Genomic DNA, 21771 nt, shown 5'->3' on the forward strand with positions numbered 1-21771 from the left:
TACCCTGTTAGGAGCTCTTGTCCCTCGCAAAACGGAAGCGCAGTGACTCTGAGGAGAAGGAACCACCTGTGAGTCAGCCTGCAGCCTCCTCAGACTCTGAAACGTCCGACAGTGATGATGAGGTGGGTTTAGGGCCTAAGCTGTGTGGGACAGATGAGTATCTGACGGTTTCTGAAACTGTGTAAGGAAAGCTCTTGGAGTCTCATGTTCATTTTACATTGTTCCACTCATCACCTAGTGGGTGCCTCTGCAGGATATTTGTGGCCATTCTTTAGTCTCTTGTTTTCAGCCTTATTGCAAGCAGAAGAGGCACATTAGTCATCATCTCTCTCTCTTTTTCTAAATCATCTTCTTTTATATCCCACTTTCATGTTAGAAAAGAAATTCTACCCAATGCCATATTTTAGTGGGAAATACTTTAGTGAAACAAGAAACTTTCTCTGGGAAAAGTGGTCTGTCATTTTCAGAGGATGGTGTTAACTTTCTAGGGGAAAATCCAACTATTCATCGTCTGATTTAAGGGTGACTTCCTAAAATGGCCCACTAACAAAGCAAGACCCTAAAAGATTAGGAATTTAACAGAAGAGGTGGATGAGGGAAAAGGTGTTTAAAATATTCCTGCATGTTCCTCACTTGATTCAAAATACTTTTTTCCCTTTAGTTATTTCTGGAGAACAACTGGATAGCACCTTTGTGTTTAATCTCTTACACTGCAGTTTAGGAAAATATTTAAACAGTGTTACTTATTTTTTAAAAGTTCCACTAAAGTAAAAAATGCTTTTTATTATAATGAAATTTAATTAACAGCTAGAATGGTATTTACCAGTTCTCTGCATATGCAAATTGGGAACAATTACATTCTCATTGGCTAGAATGGTGTTCCCTTAATCTTGAGTCGTTTAATAGACCTAAAATTGCTTTCCACAGCAAGAGGTAGTGATTATGTGGGTTTTATTCTTTTGTTTACTTTTAATGAAGAAACTTGAATTCCTCTCAAATTGGCAGAATAACCCAGTCTGTTGGGAAAGCAGTGGTGTCTGTGAAGTAATTTGCTTTTTTGTTTTTCTTTTCTTTTTTTATTGCATAGACATAAAAGATAATCTTGAAATAATTCCCTTTCCCACTGTTCCTACATCAGCTACTTTTATTTTCCATATTGTAGAAATCAGCTCCTGTGGGGCTTTTCTTCCCAATATTCTGTTACATTTGAATCTTTGTTGTCTCTAAAATACCTTATAACATGCTTGTGGTCTTTCAATTTCTTAAGGTACAAGCAATTAACTATCCTTTGAAGTATTCCATTCTCCGCATTCCTGTCATTGGGTCAAAGTCCTAAGTATCCAGTTAATCTAGGGAACTCCCTTCATTTTCTTTAGCTGCTTCTACTGGGAGGGTAGAGTTGTGTGTCAACTACACAATGTTAGAGGAGTCTGACACTGGGAGAGCTACTGCCTGGAAAACCATTACACTTTTACTGGTCCCATTCACACTTTTTAAGGCAGCTAGTTAAACAAATCAAAATGTTCCTGCCTTAGAAGACTACCCAACTATTAGTGTCCTTAAAAGGCAAGCTGCACCCTGCCCGGTGGGATAGTAAGACTGAGTAACTCTCCCCTACAACAAGATTTTTAGTTCTAGCTGCTGCTCTCTGGGCCAGCCCCCCAACCTCCCAGGTTTGTTGCAGCTCTTTACTCCAGTCTTCCCATTCCCTTCTCCACTGGGAATACTAGCCTCTATACCATGGACATTCTGAACGGTGCCTATTCTTTCACCTGCATCATCACTCTATAGCCCAAACTTGTAGCTTAGCACAGTTAGAGGGAATATTTTATTATTTTGAAATAATAGTTGTTAAGAAATAAACTATTAAAATATATTTTTTAAAATCCTGCCAACCACAAAGTCCCTTGAGGGATGGGAGAAAATTATGGAACTATTAAACTTTACCATCAGGGAAACCCTGGATACTGTGTCAAACATTAGGGACCCCCAAATCAAAAGGTCAGGCCCTTGTTCTTGAGTCTTGCTCTTGTGAAGCTTATGTATGTAGCAGAAAAGCTTAACCTACCTATAGGTATGCCTAAGAGTCACCTCCAGAGGACCTCTTTTGTCGCTCAGATGTATCCTTTCTCTCTCTAAGCCCAACTCTGCAAGTAAACCATTACCCTCCCTGCTACATGGGACATAACATCTCTCTCGCGGTGTGGGAGGTGACTCAGGGATGAGCCTGGCCCTGGCACTGTGGGATCAACAATGCCATCCTGACAAAAAGGTGGAAAATAAGTATAACAAATAAGGTATGAGTGGCTGAGAGAGTTCAAACAGAGTCAAGAGGCTACCCTGGAAGTTACTCTTATGCAAGCTTCAGTTAGACATTGCTACCTATCATAACTTGTCAAACCCCAACCAAAACCATTCCTGCCAATCCTAAAGAATATCTAGGGCATTATGTAAAATTCTACAAATGTTCCATGCACTAGGGTAACTTTCCAAAACCTACAATTTCCAGATAGGTCCCTGGACCAGATAAGTCCTGAAATGCAGATAGGCCAGCCCCTTTATAACATAAACTGGTTCCATCCTTCTAACCCATATTATTGACAGCCTCTTCCACATAAAAAAGTTGTAATGGGCATAGCCCAAATACCCCTAAAGAATAGAAGAAAGATCAAAGGTGATGGTGGAGTTTTACAGAGAAGGTAGGGTTTAACAAATGAGTATGAGTGCTGAATCATAATACTGATATTTCTTTTGGCCTCCAGTACCTTAAAGCAGCTAGAAATAAAAATCTAAAATTATGGAATTGTAACCCATACCAAACTCACATCTGTTCTACAACTAATTGTTGCAATGTACTTTGAAATGTATTGCTTTTATGTATATATGTTATTTAAAGAGAAGGAAGAGTGTAACAGAATAGATAGGATTTAACAAATGAGTATGACTGCTGAATCATTATATTGATATTTCTGCTGGTCTGTAGTGTCTTGGAGCAGCTAGAAGAGAAAAATGAAAAATCATGGAACTGTAACCCATACCAAACTTTAAAATCTGTTCTATAACTACTTGTTTAAAATGTGCTTGGAAATTTATTGCTTTTTTGTATATATGTTATATTTCACAATTAAAAAAAAAAAGTCCTGCCAACCACTAGAGATCTCAGTGGTATTATGAACTCAGATTTATGGCTGCCGTGATTCATTTTAGAGTGCATAGGGGACTTGTGAGTGACTTTTAGGATATAAAATTTGAGAGAGAGAGAGAAACTCTCCTTTTTTTTCTGTCATAATGAATATTTATATAGCTCTGTGGGCAAAAATCACATGTGGAAATAATTTGCTATGTCTTCCCATTTCTGCTTTGGCTATTGTGTCTTTATTATCTATAAACAAGTCTTTAAGAAATTTGGTTAAGATTCTCAGTCAGGGGCCATGGTGGCTCAGCAGGTAAGAGTGCTTGCCTGCCATGCCCGAGGACCGGGGTTCGATTCCCGGTGCCTGCCCATGTAAAAAAAAAAAAAGAGATTCTCAGTCAGATGGGGCCTATTTCTACTAGAAGCTACTTATGAGTTTCTCCAAATTTGTCTCCCAACTGTTTCCCTCCACCACCACTTCGTTTGAAATGTAATATCGTTAAAGAGCTGTCAATACAGGTAGAAAGGAGTATATTCAGTCCTCAGATCTGCTAGGAGAGAAAATTGTTTAGCTAACTGAGTTAAAGGTTGATGGGTATTGTTTATGTGGAGAGACTCAGGCATTGATTTTGGAGCAAGAAGATATCTAGCTAATTGATGGGGAAATGGAGCGAAGTTATGAAAGTTTCCTATCTATAAAAAAGTGGGTGCACTGGACATTAAGTATAAAGTCCAGTTAGGGAGGGTATAAGTTGTTTATTTCATGTATAGAAGCTTTGCAGGGGGGAAAACTATGTTTAATGAAAAAGAAGTATATTTTGGGTAAGTGAGTTTTTGTCATTGATATTCTCAATGAAATATCAATATTATGAAAATAAGAAGCAGAGGCTCTTTCCATAAGGTTTGTAATAACCACCACTGGGAAATCAGGAAGTACACCTCAGTAGATGCATCATAATGCTCTTATGGGACACTTTGGTGCTGTCACTTCCTGTCTCTAAAGGCATTTGATAAGAGAAGAATACCAAGGGTGCAAACAAAAGTGATAAGGAAGGAAAAAGAACAAAGTTAGGAGGAGGAGAGCTTATGAGATGTAGTAAAAATGGCCAAAATGAAAAAATCTATTTTTTTTTTATTAATTAAAAATAGAATTAACAAAACAATTAGAAATCATTCCAATCTACATGTACAATCAGTAATTCTTAATAACATCACATAGTTGCATATTCATCATTTCTTAGTACATTTGCATCGATTTAGAAAAAGAAATAAAAAGACAACAGAATAAGAATTAAAACAATAATAGAAAGAAAAAAAAACAAAAAAAACAAAAACAAAAACCTATACCTCACATGCAGCTTCATTCAGTGTTTTAACATAATTGCATTACAATTGGGTAGTATTGTGCTGTCCATTTCTGAGTTTTTATATCCAGTCCCGTTGTACAGTCTGTATCCCTTCATCTCCAATTATCCCTTCTCTTTTTTTTTTTTTTTAATTAACGGAAAAAAAGAAATTAACCCAACATTTAGAGATCATACCATTCTACACATGCAATCATTAATTCTTAACATCATCACATAGATGCATGATCATCATTTCTTAGTACATTTGCATTGGTTTAGAAGAACTAGCAACATAACCGAAAAAGATATAGAATGTTAATATAGAGAAAAAAATAAAAGTAATAATAGTAAAATCAAAACAAAACAAAACAAAACAAAACAAAAACCTATAGCTCAGATGCAGCTTCATTCAGTGTTTTAACATGATTACTTTACAATTAGGTATTATTGTGCTGTCCATTTTTGAGTTTTTGTATCTAGTCCTGTTGCACAGTCTGTATCCCTTCAGCTTCAATTACCCATTGTCTTACCCTGTTTCTAACTCCTGCTGAACTCTGTTACCAATGACATATTTCAAGTTTATTCTCGAATGTCCGTTCACATCAGTGGGACCATACAGTATTTGTCCTTTAGTTTTTGGCTGGATTCACTCAGCATAATATTCTCTAGGTCCATCCATGTTATTACATGGTTCATAAGTTTATCTTGTCTTAAAGCTGCATAATATTCCATCGTATGTATATACCACAGTTTGTTTAGCCACTCTTCTGTTGATGGAGATTTTGGCTGTTTCCATCTCTTTGCAATTGTAAATAACGCTGCTATAAACATTGGTGTGCAAATGTCCGTTTGTGTCTTTGCCCTTAAGTCCTTTGAGTAGATACCTAGCAATGGTATTGCTGGGTCGTATGGCAATTCTATATTCAGCTTTTTGAGGAACCGCCAAACTGCCTTCCACAGTGGTTGCACCATTTGACATTCCCACCAACAGTGGATAAGTGTGCCTCTTTGTCCGCATCCTCTCCAGCACTTGTCATTTTCTGTTTTGTTGATAATGGCCATTCTGGTGGGTGTGAGATGATATCTCATTGTGGTTTTGATTTGCATTTCTCTAATGGCCAGGGACATTGAGCATCTCTTCATGTGCCTCTTGGCCATCCGTATTTCCTCTTCTGAGAGGTGTCTGTTCAAGTCTTTTTCCCATTTTGTAATTGGGTTGGCTGTCTTTTTGTTGTTGAGATGAACAATCTCTTTATAAATTCTGGATACTAGACCTTTATCTGATATATCATTTCCAAATATTGTCTCCCATTGTGAAGGCTGTCTTTCTACTTTCTTGATGAAGTTCTTTGATGCACAAAAGTGTTTAATTTTGAGGAGTTCCCATTTATTTATTTCCTTCTTCAGTGCTCTTGCTTTAGGTTTAAGGTCCATAAAACCGCCTCCAGTTGTAAGATCCATAAGATATCTCCCAACATTTTCCTCTAACTGTTTTATGGTCTTAGACCTAATGTTTAGATCTTTGATCCATTTTGAGTTAACTTTTGTATAGGGTGTGAGAGATGGGTCTTCTTTCATTCTTTTGCATATGGATATCCAGTTCTCTAGGCACCATTTATTGAAGAGACTGCTCTGTCCCAGGTGAGTTGGCTTGACTGCCTTATCAAAGATCAAATGTCCATAGATGAGAGGGTCTATATCTGAGCACTCTATTCGATTCCATTGGTCGATATATCTATCTTTATGCCAATACCATGCTGTTTTGACCACTGTGGCTTCATAATATGCCTTAAAGTCAGGCAGCGCGAGACCTCCAGCTTCGTTTTTTTTCCTCAAGATGTTTTTAGCAATTCGGGGCACCCTGCCCTTCCAGATAAATTTGCTTATTGGTTTTTCTATTTCTGAAAAATAAGTTGTTGGGATTTTGATTGGTATTGCATTGAATCTGTAAATCAATTTAGGTAGGATTGACATCTTAACTATATTTAGTCTTCCAATCCATGAACACGGTATGCCCTTCCATCTATTTAGGTCTTCTGTGATTTCTTTTAGCAGTTTTTTGTAGTTTTCTTTATATAGGTTTTTTGTCTCTTTAGTTAAATTTATTCCTAGGTATTTTATTCTTTTAGTTGCAATTGTAAATGGGATTCGTTTCTTGATTTCCCCCTCAGCTTGTTCATTACTAGTGTATAGAAATGCTACAGATTTTTGAATGTTGATCTTGTAACCTGCTACTTTGCTGTACTCATTTATTAGCTCTAGTAGTTTTGTTGTGGATTTTTCCGGGTTTTCGACGTATAGTATCATATCGTCTGCAAACAGTGATAGTTTTACTTCTTCCTTTCCAATTTTGATGCCTTGTATTTCTTTTTCTTGTCTAATTGCTCTGGCTAGAACCTCCAACACAATGTTGAATAATAGTGGTGATAGTGGACATCCTTGTCTTGTTCCTGATCTTAGGGGGAACGTTTTCAATTTTTCCCCATTGAGGATGATATTAGCTGTGGGTTTTTCATATATTCCCTCTATCATTTTAAGGAAGTTCCCTTGTATTCCTATCTTTTGAAGTGTTTTCAACAGGAAAGGATGTCGAATCTTGTCAAATGCCTTCTCTGCATCAATTGAGATGATCATGTGATTTTTCTGCTTTGATTTGTTGATATGGTGTATTACATTAATTGATTTTCTTATGTTGAACCATCCTTGCATACCTGGGATGAATCCTACTTGGTCATGATGTATAATTCTTTTAATGTGTTGTTGGATTCGATTTGCTAGAATTTTATTGAGGATTTTTGCATCTGTATTCATTAGAGAGATTGGTCTGTAGTTTTCTTTTCTTGTAATATCTTTGCCTGGTTTTGGTATGAGGGTGATGTTGGCTTCATAGAATGAATTAGGTAGTTTTCCCTCCACTTCGATTTTTTTGAAGAGTTTGAAGAGAATTGGTACTAATTCTTTCTGGAACGTTTGGTAGAATTCACATGTGAAGCCATCTGGTCCTGGACTTTTCTTTTTAGGAAGCTTTTGAATGACTAATTCAATTTCTTTACTTGTGATTGGTTTGTTGAGGTCATCTATGTCTTCTTGAGTCAAAGTTGGTTGTTCATGTCTTTCCAGGAACCCGTCCATTTCCTCTAAATTGTTGTATTTATTAGCGTAAAGTTGTTCATAGTATCCTGTTATTACCTCCTTTATTTCTGTGAGGTCAGTAGTTATGTTTCCTCTTCCATTTCTGATCTTATTTATTTGCATCCTCTCTCTTCTTCTTTTTGTCAATCTTGCTAAGGGCCCATCAATCTTATTGATTTTCTCATAGAACCAACTTCTGGCCTTATTGATTTTCTCTATTGTTTTCATGTTTTCAATTTCATTTATTTGTGCTCTAATCTTTGTTATTTCTTTCCTTTTGCTTGCTTTGGGGTTAGCTTGCTGTTCTTTCTCCAGTTCTTTCAAATGGATAGTTAATTCCTGAATTTTTGCCTTTTCTTCTTTTCTGATATAGGCATTTAGAGCAATAAATTTCCCTCTTAGCACTGCCTTTGCTGCGTCCCATAAGTTTTGATATGTTGTGTTTTCATTTTCATTCGCCTCGAGGTATTTGCTAATTTCTCTTGCAATTTCTTCTTTGACCCAGTCGTTGTTTAGGAGTGTGTTGTTGAGCCTCCACGTATTTGTGAATTTTCTGGCACTCTGCCTATTATTGATTTCCAACATCATTCCTTTATGGTCCGAGAAAGTGTTGTGTAAGATTTCAATCTTTTTAAATTTGTTGAGACTTGCTTTGTGACCCAGCATATGGTCTATCTTTGAGAATGATCCATGAGCACTTGAGAAAAAGGTGTATCCTGCTGTTGTGGGATGTAATGTCCTATAAATGTCTATTAAGTCTAGTTCATTTATAGTAATATTCAGATTCTCTATTTCTTTGTTGATCCTCTGTCTAGATGTTCTGTCCCTTGATGAGAGTGGTGAGTTGAAGTCTCCAACTATTATGGTATATGAGTCTATTTCCCTTTTCAGTGTTTGCAGTGTATTCCTCACGTATTTTGGGGCATTCTGGTTCGGTGCGTAAATATTTATGATTGTTATGTCTTCTTGTTTAATTGTTCCTTTTATTAGTATATAGTGTCCTTCTTTGTCTCTTTTAACTGTTTTACATTTGAAGTCTAATTTGTTGGATATTAGTATAGCCACTCCTGCTCTTTTCTGGTTGTTATTTGCATGAAATATCTTTTCCCAACCTTTCACTTTCAACCTATGTTTATCTTTGGGTCTAAGATGTGTTTCCTGTAGATAGCATATCGAAGGATCCTGTTTTTTAATCCATTCTGCCAATCTATGTCTTTTGATTGGGGAATTCAGTCCATTGACATTTAGTGTTATTACTGTTTGGATAATATTTTCCTCTAACATTTTGCCTTTTGTATTATATATATCATATCTGATTTTCCTTCTTTCTACACTCTTTTCCATATCTCTCTCTTCTGTCTTTTTGTATCTGACTCTAGTGCTCCCTTTAGTATTTCTTGCAGAGCTGGTCTCTTGGTCACAAATTCTTTCAGTGACTTTTTGTCTGAGAATGTTTTAATTTCTCCCTCATTTTTGAAGGATAATTTTGCTGGATATAGGAGTCTTGGTTGGCAGTTTTTCTCTTTTTTTTTTTTTTTTTTTTTTTTCTATTTTTTTTTTTTATTAATTAAAAAAAGAATTAACAAAACAATTAGAAATCATTCCAATCTACATGTACAATCAGTAATTCTTAATAACATCACATAGTTGCATATTCATCATTTCTTAGTACATTTGCATCGATTTAGAAAAAGAAATAAAAAGACAACAGAATAAGAATTAAAACAATAATAGAAAGAAAAAAAAACAAAAAAAACAAAAACAAAAACCTATACCTCACATGCAGCTTCATTCAGTGTTTTAACATAATTGCATTACAATTGGGTAGTATTGTGCTGTCCATTTCTGAGTTTTTATATCCAGTCCCGTTGTACAGTCTGTATCGCTTCATCTCCAATTATCCCTTCTCTTTTTTCTTTTTTTTTTTAATTAACGGAAAAAAAGAAATTAACCCAACATTTAGAGATCATACCATTCTACACATGCAATCATTAATTCTTAACATCATCACATAGATGCATGATCATCATTTCTTAGTACATTTGCATTGGTTTAGAAGAAGTTTTTCTCTTTTAGTATTTTAAATATATCATCCCACTGTCTTCTAGCTTCCATGGTTTCTGCTGAGAAATCTACACAAAGTCTTATTGCGTTTCCCTTGTATGTAATGGATTGTTTTTGTCTTGCTGCTTTCAAGATCTTCTCTTTCTCTTTGACCTCTGACATTCTAACTAGTAAGTGTCTTGGAGAACGCCTATTTGGGTCTAATCTCTTTGGGGTGCGCTGCACTTCTTGGATCTGTAATTTTAGGTCTTTCATAAGAGTTGGGAAATTTTCAGTGATAATTTCTTCCATTAGTTTTTCTCCTCCTTTTCCCTTCTCTTCTCCTTCTGGGACACCCACAACACGTATATTTGTGCGGTTCATATTGTCCTTGAGTTCCCTGATACCCTGTTCAAATTTTTCCATTCTTTTCCCTATAGTTTCTGTTTGTTTTTGGAATTCAGATGTTCCATCCTCCAAATCACTAATTCTATCTTCTGTCTCTTTAAATCTATCATTGTAGCTATCCATTATTTTTTCTATGTTTGCTACTTTATCCTTCACTTCCATAAGTTCTGCGATTTGTTTTTTCAGTTTTTCTATTTCTTCTTTATGTTCAGCCCATGTCCTCTTCATGTCCTCCCTCAATTTATCGATTTCATTTTTGAAGAGGTTTTCCATTTCTGTTCGTATATTCAGCATTAGTTGTCTCAGCTCTTGTGTTTCATTTGAGCTATTGGTTTGTTCCTTTGACTGAGCCATATTCTCAATCTTTTGAGCGTGGACAGTTATCTTCTGCTGCTGGCGTCTGGGCATTTATTCAGATTTCTCTTGGTGTTGGACCCAGCAAGGTTGTAATATTTTTCTGTGAAATCTCTGGGTTCTGTTTTTCTTATCCTGCCCAGTAGGTGGCGCTCATGGCACACGTTTGTCTGCGGGTCCCACCAGTAAAAGGTGCTGTGGGACCTTAAACTTTGGAAAACTCTCGCCGTCCTGGGGGTTCACTAGCCGAAGCGGCTTGAGCCGGCCCGGGGTCCGAACGCAGGGAGGGTGTCCGAACGCAGGGAGGGTTGCTGGTCGCCGCAGCCAGGGAAAGAGCCCGTCCGAATTTCCTAGTCGGCCCTGGGCAACAAGCGTGGCGGTAGGGCGCCAGCGGCAGCGGCCCGCCCGAGAGAGTGCACGTTCCCCGGGAGTCACGGGGTCACCGTTCTCCGCGGCCTGGGGGTTTCCGATCCAATTCTCTCAGTTGGTCCGGGGGCTGCGCGTGGTGTGGGCGCCAGTCGCCTTGGTTTCAGGGGACCGCCTCTCCAATTCTCCCAGCCGGCCCGGGAAGGGGGAAGGGAGTAACTCCGGCCGCTTGCCACCCCGCCCGGTAAGGCCCGCGCGCCTCGGCGATCTCACCCGAGCTGCTTCTCTCAGCCAGCCAGCCGTTCCAGGATGGGGTACGCTGTCTTTTTTATCTCTGTTGTGGCTTTGGGCGCTTTCTGTATCGTTTCTACTCCCCTAGTAGGTGTCCTGGAGAAGAAACTAAGATCCGCGCGTCTTACTAAGCCACCATCTTCCCAAAAATCTATTTTTTAGGAGAAATAAAGTCCTGAATCAGGTAGTTCAGAGTACATTTTAGAAACATGGCCCAGCATATAGAAACATATAGCTTCCAACTGAAGGAAGCCTAGATTTTCACCTGGTATTACTACTAAACATCATGTTGGATACCAAAGAAACACTTTTTGTTGTTGAAATTTAAATATAACTGTATTAGGCAAAGTAAGGACATAGCTGAAGTACGTTCTAATGCCCTCTGCCTAAGTAAGAATGATTATTTTTAAAAGCTTCATGTATAGTCCCGTCTTCAGCATTTTTGAGAAGTAGAAGCATTTGACCTAGCCCTGTTGTTCAGCACTTGTCACACCTGTTTCTTCCCTGGAAATGATGTCAGCCTTCCCTAGTTGCTTTATGCCCCCACTTGCCTCTTCAAAGACTCTGATCTCTTTTTGCATTTCTCCCACTCCATTTTTTTCCTACTTTATTTCCTTCAATCTCTTGGGTTGTCCCACTTTGATCTAGTTGTACTACTGTTCACACTCAGTGTTGTCATGGGCTGACTCCAATATTTTTATTATAAGAAAAAGATGAGGAGAACATTTTGAAAATGATGCAGCTTTAACTTACAAATTTATTTACTAACAGCTTTTTTAGGTAAATAAGCCTAGATATCCAAGAGTATTTTATAACTGCTTTACCATACAGATAATACATAATTAACATATGCTTCTAATAAAGGCTGTCACTTTTCAACTAATATTTTCCTGTACATTTATTGGTTTAGTAAAATTTCATACACCCAACCACTCCAGAACAGTGTGTTCCACATAGATGAACTATCCCAAAACTGAAACTAAACTCGAAAAGAAAATAAGAGAGTAAAATAGAAAACCATACCCCCATTAGCTTTTCTTGCCGATTTAAAGTCACAATTATGAATGGTAGTTCTTGTGTTGTAAAATAATGCCTTCTAAAATATCAAGCTATATGGCTGTGTGGTACTTTTTTTTATAGTTTTTCTTTTTCTTTTGTCATTGTAAGTAGAAATGGCCAGTGTCTTGTCTCTTAGTAATGTACTCTACTTCTCTATTTTTAAATTTATTTATATATTTTTAATTTTTATTATAAAACCAATTAATATACAGTATGAACATTCTTTTTTATCACATAATTGTATATTCATCATCATGATCATTTCTTAGAACATTTGCATCAATTCAGAAAAAGAAATAAAAAGTAAACAGAAAAAAAGTTCATACATACCATACCCCTCACCCCTCCCTTTCACTGATCACTACATTTCAATCTACCAAATTTTTTTTCCAACCCATTATTTATTTTATTTAGAACATTCTCGCTAACCCTATTTGAAACAGTTTCCAAAATCTCACATTAGCATCATATTATCTCATCTTGTCAGTTAAAATAAAAATATCAAATAAATTTTCTTTTTTATATTATCTCATCAACATGTAAAAGAAACTGTATGTTTACATTCATTTTCTGCATTTCCTAATATTTTCTATTCTCTAATGCTTTTTTTTTTTGGTTAGTTTAAAGAAACTATGGCTGGCTTTCAGAGAAAATTCTGGCATTTCTTTCCGTGTTAGCTTTTTGTTAGTTGATATTCACTCAAACAAATGGTGGGAAACAATAAAAATATCCATTTTCTAAACTGCTGCTAAATCTTAGTATTTATTATGTACAAATGACAACAGGGTCAAATGAAAAAAGTATCAAGTGATTCTGGCCTTATAAGAAAAATATATCATGGAAAATTCTTATCAGCATTATTATAATCTTTGACATGAGAAAGTTATGCATCATTCTTGTTTGCAACCCTCCTAGACCCCATGTTCCATTCAAGTTGCTATTTCTTTGTTCCTCTTTATATCAAAACTCATTAAAAGAGTATATCAGTGTCTCCACTTCCAAAACCACCCCCATTAAAATCTTGTCTCAACTCAATCTACTAAATTCGTTTTAACATTTGTTCCCCGCTATTATATATTCATTTTTAATCCGTATGTTTTACTCATCTGTCCATGAGGTAGATAAAAGAAGCATCAGACACAAGGTTTTCACAATGACACAGTCACATTGCGAAAGCTGTATCATTATACAGTCATCTTCAAGAAACATGGCTGCTGGAACACAGCTCTACATTTTAAGGCACTTCCCTCCAGCCTCTCTGTTATGCCTTAACTAAAAGGTGATACCTATTTAATGCATAAGAATAACCTCCAGGATAACCTCTCGGCTCTGTTTGGAATCTGTCAGCCATTGACACTTTATTTTGTCTCATTCCCCTTTCGGTCGAGAAGGTTTTCTCAATCCCTTGGTGCTGAGTCCCAGCTCATTCTAGGATTTCTGTCCCGTGTTGCCAGGAAGGTTCATACCCCTGGGAGTCATGTTCCCGAGAGAGAGAGAGAGAGAGAGAGAGAGAGAGAGAGGCCACATCTAAGCAACAAAAGAGGTTCTCTGGGGGTGACTCTTAGGCTTAATTTTAAGTAAGCTTAGCCTATCCTTTGCAGGGGTAAGTTTCATATGAACAAACCCCAAGATTGGGGGCTCAGCCTATTGCTTTGGTTGTCCACACTGCTTGTGAGAATATCAAAAATTCTCCACATGGGGAGGTTGAATTTTCCCCCTTTCTCACCATTCCCCCAAGGGGATTTTGCAAATACTTTTTTATTTACTGTTCAAATCCTTCTGGGATTTATCAAGGCATCACTCTGCACAAACCTACAAAATCTCATGCCCTACTCAAGGTTCCATGTACTTACGGTGTTCAATTAAGCTGTCCACATAAGTTATATTAGGAAATGCACTAGTCAATATATAAATTTTATACCAAATAAACATTTTTTGCTTTAGTCTCACACATAAGTTAAAGTTTTAAAATATTAATTACCGTCTGTTTTCAGCACCCTGCGTTAACATTCCTTTGTTCTTCCTCATGCAAAATAGTTTTAAAGTTTGTACTCTACTTCTTAGTTCCCCAATCTCATTTGTTCTGGGGGTAGGAAACCAGGGAACCTGGCAGTTTAGGTTGGAGTACTCGGCTTTGATACTTGAACTTAGAGACAGTTATTTGGATTGCTTTATAAGCCTTCTTTTTGTATACTTCTTGGTTCTTGACTATGTAGATAACCATACAATAGCAACTCAGTTATCTAAATACTATTAAAGTGTCATCAAAGAATTTGAAATAATAAAGCCATTTTCAAGGATCAGTTGCTCCAACTTGTTCATAACAAATTCTGTCACTTCTTACCAAACCGTGCAATGCAGTATTAATTGTATATTAGTTATATTTTACACTTTCTGGTATCATTTCTTTCACTTAAGCTTTTGTCTCCATGTTCAGACAGTTGTCAAAACTCTTCTGATAATTGCTTTGAGTACAACATAAAAGTTTAAAAGTCCAGGGGGTCTTAGAGACCATCTGGACTCCCTTATTTCACAGATAAGAAAGCAGAATCTCACAGAAGTTCTGATTTCCTTTTCCCGTCTTAAAATAGTACATTGCTGACTTAGGCTGCCTGAGCTTCCATCACAAACACCACAAGCTCGTTTTGCGTTAAAACAGTAGGAATCTACTGACTCACAATTTTAAAGCGAAAAGAAGTCCACAATCAAGATATTATCGAGATGCCTTCTCCTGAAGTCTGCACATTCTGGTGCTGAACACTGGCAGTCCTTAAGATTCTATGACTTAAATCCATGCCTTGTGTCACATGGCAATGTCCTCTCCATTCTGGCTTCTGTGACTTTTGGGCATTCTTTATAAGTCCTTCAGTTCTGGATTAAGAACACACACACACAGACACACCCATTCACTTAGGCTACACCTTAACTAAAAACATCCTCAAGAGGTCCTATTTGCAGTGGGTTCATGCCCACAGGAATGAGAATTAAAACTAAGAACATGTCTTAATTGAGGTATATAATTCAGTCTGCCATACTTGCATTATATAGAGCTTCATGGTTTCTGATGTACTTTTACAAATAATATGTAAACTTCTCTTATTCTGTTTCCTTTGAGGCTCACATTCTTATAGGTGGTCAAGGCAGTGACAGACCCTACTGAGGCAGCCTTATGAGAGGTGAAGTAGCGTAGCTTTATCGTCTCATCTCTTTTGAAAATTGCTGGAATTAAAAAAAGAAAGAGAGATTACCCATTCTCAGCTTTAGCCAGGAAGGCTTCCCTTTTAAACCAAAGCATCTTATTTTCTTCTGTTTTTTACCCTTTCCTTAATTCCTTCCCTTTACTGCAAGAAACATAAAATATAAATGAGATACATTTGCTAGGCTCTGGCTGAGGCAGATTTGTGAAATTAGTATGTAACTCTCAGTTTTGAGAACTGAGTGAAATACTTGCTTCATTGACTTCCATACACTTTTTTTGAGTCAGAAGTACCATTTTCACGGCATATTTACCTAGTGCTCTGCGAAACTAGTATGTAACACAGTTTTGAAAAGTGAGTGAAATACTTGCTTCATGAACTTGCATGAAATAGATATAGGGTAGAAGGATAAGGAAGTCAGATAGATTCCTAGAACCACCTGAGTTGGATTTACCTGTGTGACCTCATATGCCTCCATGAACTCTTTTATTTTTCCTAAATAGTCCAGAGTTTGGCTGTGTTGCACATGAGAAATCCAAATCTGTAGGCAAAAACAGACCTAGCCACTGTTACACATGTGTCATCCTGATAACTGATCCTTTATGTGCTCAAGCTATTCTTATTTTCATTGGTTAGAAATACAGAGGGCCAAGAGACTCTGTTTGGAAAATGTGATTCGTGTGCCCACTTTCATAACCAATAAATAAATACTGAGTTTCTGTTATATTCATTGTTGTACTATTTCTTGTAACAAGAGTAAATCCAGAACAATGTTTTATACATTGTTGACTCTAGTAATATTTGTACTTTTAGCATAAAAAGTTAATATATTTTAGTTTGGTTAACTAAGACATTGAACGCTTTTGCTTCTTTGGGCTTTCCTTCAAACGGGCCTTAAAATTATCTTCCTTAAATGATTAAAATGTGAAATGGTTGACAATTCAGTTTGCAAAGAGAAGCCTTAGACTTCTGTCTAAATGTTGAAAGATTAAAGTTTGAAAAGTAAATTCACTTATAAAGAGAAGTCATTCTAGAACATGTGTCTGTTTTATTTTCTCTTATCTCTTCTACTTAGCTTTTCAGTTCAAAAATAAAGTGGCTTCCAGAGAACCAGGTTCAGTTCTTGGAATCTGTCCATGCCAAAAAATAAAAAATAAAAAAATAAAGTGGCAATTAAAATAACCAATAATAAATTAAAATGAAAACCAGAAGGTTAAAATAGAACCCTTTCACAGTATTCTCAAGCTAAACTTGCAGACTGCAGTTCTTCAAAAATAGCTCATATTGGAAGTTTCTAAGGTGGAAATCTCTTCAGAACTACCACTATCCTTCCTCCCTAAACCTCCAAAAAGGACCCAAAATAAAATTTACTTGTGGTCTTAGCTATTGTGAAGTAGGAGGTTAATTTATGACCCCATTATAGAAGGTACAAAGATTTTGTGTTTTTGACAAGTGTTAGATATAGAAATTTTATGTTACTACCAGTTGTAATTCATTCTGTGAATCTGACAAGATGGAGAGTGTTCTGTACACTATATAAAAGAAAAGTTCCCAAGTAAAGTGTTTTTCACCTGAAGTTATTTTCCCATATTGATAAGTTAAAATATCAAAGGAATGTGGCCTAATGTAAATAAGTAGACTTTGTATATTAGAGAAAGCTGTATGGGATGTAAGGGTAGTTCAGTGGTAGACTTTTCTCCTGCCATACAGGAGCCCAGGGTTCGATTCCCAGCCCATGGGCACTCCCTCTCCCCCCCCCCCCAAAATTCAACAAATGGTGCTGCAATAACAGAATATTCACATGGAAAAAGAATGAAATGTGACCCCCAGCATACAGCATGCAAAAAAAAAAAAAACCCTCAAAACTATTGTTTGATTTTTTTTTATAGCTTTATCATTAACATGCTTGATGAACATGATTTTTTTGACCTTAGGGTAGGTGATTATATATTGCCTGACTGTTACTTTGATGATGCAAATTGCATGTTCTTCATGTTTACGCATATGAGATCTCCTGTGTTTGACCCAATTTAAACATTATGTTGTAATTAAAAATATGCAGATTTTCACAAAGATACATATATACTGAGATATACTTAGTGGTCTCTAGCTTTACCTTCTGCTTTCTTGAAGTTGATACCAGTGCCACCATCCATGCTACAGAGTTACTCTCCTCCCTTCTTCCTGTGCTTTCTGCTTCTTTCTCTTGATAAGAAGGTTTATATGAAGACTTTATGAGACCCCTCCAGAATTAAACTATCCTTTGTATACTAACCCAGACATACTAACCTTCAGCACTTACTGATCTTTCTGCCACAGATAAACATTAGAGGCTTTTTTCTCTTACAACTGAGTTTAGATAACTTGCTGACTTGCCATGAAGTCGATATCTTTGTTTTGCCATCAAAAATACATTTATCTTTCACACCAACTTTGGACCATTATTATTAAAAAGCTGAAAATAACAAGTTTGGTGAGGATGCAAAGAAATAGGGTTCTTGTACATTATTGGTGGGAATGTAAAATAGTGCAGCCACTGTGGAAAACTGTTTGATAATTAAGAAAGTTAAACACAGACTAGAGGACTTCCGGAGAAGATGGCGGCTTAGTAAGACACGCGGGTCTTAGTTCCTCCTCCAGAACAGCTACTAAAGAAATAGAAACAGTACAGAACAGCTTCCGGAGCCACGACAGAGAACAAAAATACAGCGTACCCCATTCTGGAACGGCTGAACCGGCTAAGTGAATCCGCTGCGGTGAGGTCCCCGAGAGGCGCGCACTTCCCCGGGCAGTGGCGGCTGGCGGCCAGAGCCCCTCCCTCCCTCCTTCCCGGGACAGCTGGGAGATTTGGATTGGCGGTTTCTCAAGCCGCGGCGGCCAGCGCCCTCCCCACGCGCTGCTTCCCGGTCCGGCTGAGAGATTTGGATCGAAGATCCCCCAGGCCGCAGAGGCTGGCAACCGGAGCCCCTTCCACACACGTGGCTTCCCGGGCCGGCTGGGAACTTTGGATCGGCAGCCTCCCCCAGGCCACGGCGGCCGGCGCCCCCCCCCATGCGTGGCTTCCCGGGCCGGCTAGGAGATTTGGATCAGCATTACCCCAAGCCGCGGCAGCCGGCGCCCCCCCGCACACGCGGCCTCCCGGGCCGGCTGGGAGCTTTGGATAGGCACTCCCCCAAGCCGCGGCGGCCGGGCCCCCCCCCACACACGCAGCCTCCCGGGCCGGCTGGGAGCTTTGGATCGGCACTCCCCCAAGCCGCGCTGGCTGGCAACCCTCCCCCACAGCAAGAGTCTTCCAAAGTTAAAGGAGCCACAGCATCTTTTACTGGTGGAACCCGCAGACAGACGAGCACCACATACTGGGCAAAATAAGAAAAACAGAGCCCAAAGACTTCACAGGAAAGTCTTTCAACCTGCTGGGTCCCACACCCAGGGAAATCTGATTAAATGCCCAGACGTCAGCAAAAAATAATGGATCACACCAGGAAAATTGAAGATATGGCCCAATCAAAGGAACAAACCAATAGCTCAAATGAGATACAGGAGCTGAGACAACTAATTCTGAATATACGAACAGAAATGGAAAACCTCTTCAAAAACCAAATCAATAAATTGAAGGAGGACATGAAGAAGGCATGGGCTGAACAAAAAGAAGAAATGGAAAGTCTGAAAAAACAAATCACAGAACTTATGGGATTGAAGGACAAAGTAGAAAAGATGGAAAAAACAATGGAAACCTACAATGGTAGATTTGAAGAGACAGAGGCTAGAATTAGTGAACTGGAGGATGGAACATCTGAATTCCAAAAAGAAACAGAAACTATAGGGAAAAGGATGGAAAATTTTGAGCGGGGGATCAGGGAATTGAATGATAATATGAAGCGCACAAATATACGTGTTGTGGGTGTCCCAGAAGGAGAAGAGAAGGGAAAAGGAGGAGAAAAACTAATGGAAGAAATTATCACTGAAAATTTCCCAACTCTTATGAAAGACCTAAAATTACAGATCCAAGAAGTGCAGCGCACCCCAAAGAGAATAGACCCAAATAGGCGTTCTCCAAGACACTTACTAGTTAGAATGTCAGAGGTCAAAGAGAAAGAGAGGATCTTGAAAGCAGCAAGAGAAAAACAACCCATCACATACAAGGGAAACCGAATAAGACTATGTGTAGATTTCTCAGCAGAAACCATGGAGGCTAGGAGACAGTGGGATGATATATTTAAATTACGAAAAGAGAAAAACTGCCAACCAAGACTCCTATATCCAGCAAAATTGTCCTTCAAAAATGAGGGAGAAATTAAAACATTCTCAGACATAAAGTCACTGAGAGAATTTGTGACCAAGAGACCAGCTCTGCAAGAAATACTAAAGGGAGCACTAGAGTCAGAACCGAAAAGACAGAAGAGAGAGGTATGGAGAAGAGTGTAGAAAGAAGGAAAGTCAGATATGATATATATAATACAAAAGGCAAAATGGTAGAGGAAAATATTATCCAAACAATAATAACACTAAATGTTAATGGACTGAATTCCCCAATCAAAAGACATAGAATGGCAGAATGGATTAAAAAACAGGATCCTTCTATATGCTGTCTACAGGAAACACATCTTAGACCCAAAGATAAACATAGGTTGAAAGTGAAAGGTTGGGAAAAGATATTTCATGCAAAAACAACCAGAAAATAGCAGGAGTGGCTATACTAATATCCAACAAGTTAGACTTCAAATGTAAAACAGTTAAAAGAGACAAAGAAGGACTCTATATACTAATAAAAGGAACAATTAAACAAGAAGACATAACAATCATAAATATTTACGCACCGAACCAGAATGCCCCAAAATACGTGAGGAATACACTGCAATCACTGAAAAGGGAAATAGACACATCTACCATAATAGTTGGAGAGTTCGATTCGCCACTCTCATCAATGGACAGAACATCTAGACAGAGGATCAATAAAGAAATGGAGAATTTGAGTATTACAATAAATGAGCTAGACTTAACAGACATTTATAGGACATTACACCCCACAACGCAGGATACAGCTTTTTCTCAAGTGCTCATGGATCATTCTCAAAGATAGACCATATGCTGGGTCACAAAGCAAGTCTTAACAAATTCAAAAAGATTGAAATCATACACAACACTTTCTCGGATCATAAAGGAATGAAGTTGGAAATCAATAATAGGCAGAGTGCCAGAAAATTCACAAATACGTAGAGGCTCAACAACACACTCTTAAACAACGAGTGGGTCAAGGAAGAAATTGCAAGAGAAATTAGTAAATATCTCGAGGTGAATGAAAACGAAAACACAACATATCAAAACCTATGGGACGCAGCAAAGGCAGTGCTAAGAGGGAAATTTATTGCCCTAAATAAATTCCTGAAGGCAAAAATTCAGGAATTAACTGTCCACTTGGAAGAGCTGGAGAAAGAACAGCAAACTAACCCCAAAGCAAGCAAAAGGAAAGAAATAGCAAAGATTAGAGATGAAATTGAGAACATGAAAACAATAGAGAAAATCAATAAGACCAGAAGTTGGTTCTATGAGAAAATCAATAAGATTGATGGGCCCTTAGCAAGATTGACAAAAAGAAGAAGAGAGAGGACGCAAATAAATAAGATCAGAAATGGAAGAGGAGACATAACCACTGACCTCACAGAAATAAAGGAGGTAATAACAGAATACTATGAACAACTTTACGCTAATAAATACAACAATTTAGATGAAATGGACAGGTTCCTGGAAAGGCATGAATAACCAACTTTGACTCAAGAAGAAATAGATGACCTCAACAAACCAATCACAAGCAAAGAAATTGAATCAGTCATTCAAAAGCTTCCCAAAAAGAAAAGTCTAGGACCAGACAACTTCACATGTGAATTCTACCAAACATTCCAGAAAGAACTAGTACCAACTCTACTCAAATGCTTCAAAAAAATCGAAGTGGAGGGAAAGCTACCTAATTCTTTCTATGAAGCCAACATCACCCTCATACCAAAATCAGGCAAAGATATTACAAAAAAAGAAAACTACAGACCAATCTCTCTAATGAATATAGATGCAAAAATCCTCAACAAAATTCTAGCAAATCGAATCCAACAACACATTAAAAGAATTATACATCATGACCAAGTAGGATCATCCCAGGTATGCAAGGATGGTTCAACATAAGAAAATCAATTAATGTAATACACCACATCAACAAATCAAAGCAGAAAAATCACATGATCATCTCAATTGATGCAGAGAAGGCATTTGACAAGATTCAACATCCTTTCCTGTTGAAAACACTTCAAAAGATAGGAATACAAGGGAACTTCCTTAAAATGATAGAGGGAATACATGAAAAACCCACAGCTAATATCATCCTTAATGGGGAAAAATTGAAAACTTTCCCCCTAAGATCAGGAACAAGACAAGAATGTCCACTATCACCACT

The 21771-nt window shown here is 37.7% G+C and overlaps 1 protein-coding gene across 1 annotated transcript in view; it reads left to right on the forward strand.

Annotated features, from left to right (window-relative positions):
• The window catches only part of RTF1 (RTF1 homolog, Paf1/RNA polymerase II complex component), a 97880-nt gene that overhangs the window by 15864 nt on the left and 60245 nt on the right, over window positions 1-21771 (forward strand). The window contains exon 2 of the mRNA XM_077127511.1: window positions 12-122. Within this exon, the coding sequence (XP_076983626.1) occupies window positions 12-122 (111 nt within the window). The remainder of the gene's footprint in view (window positions 1-11; window positions 123-21771) is intronic.

This window comes from Tamandua tetradactyla, chromosome 14, assembly GCF_023851605.1.
Source record: "Tamandua tetradactyla isolate mTamTet1 chromosome 14, mTamTet1.pri, whole genome shotgun sequence".
Classification (NCBI taxonomy): Eukaryota; Metazoa; Chordata; class Mammalia; order Pilosa; family Myrmecophagidae; genus Tamandua; species Tamandua tetradactyla.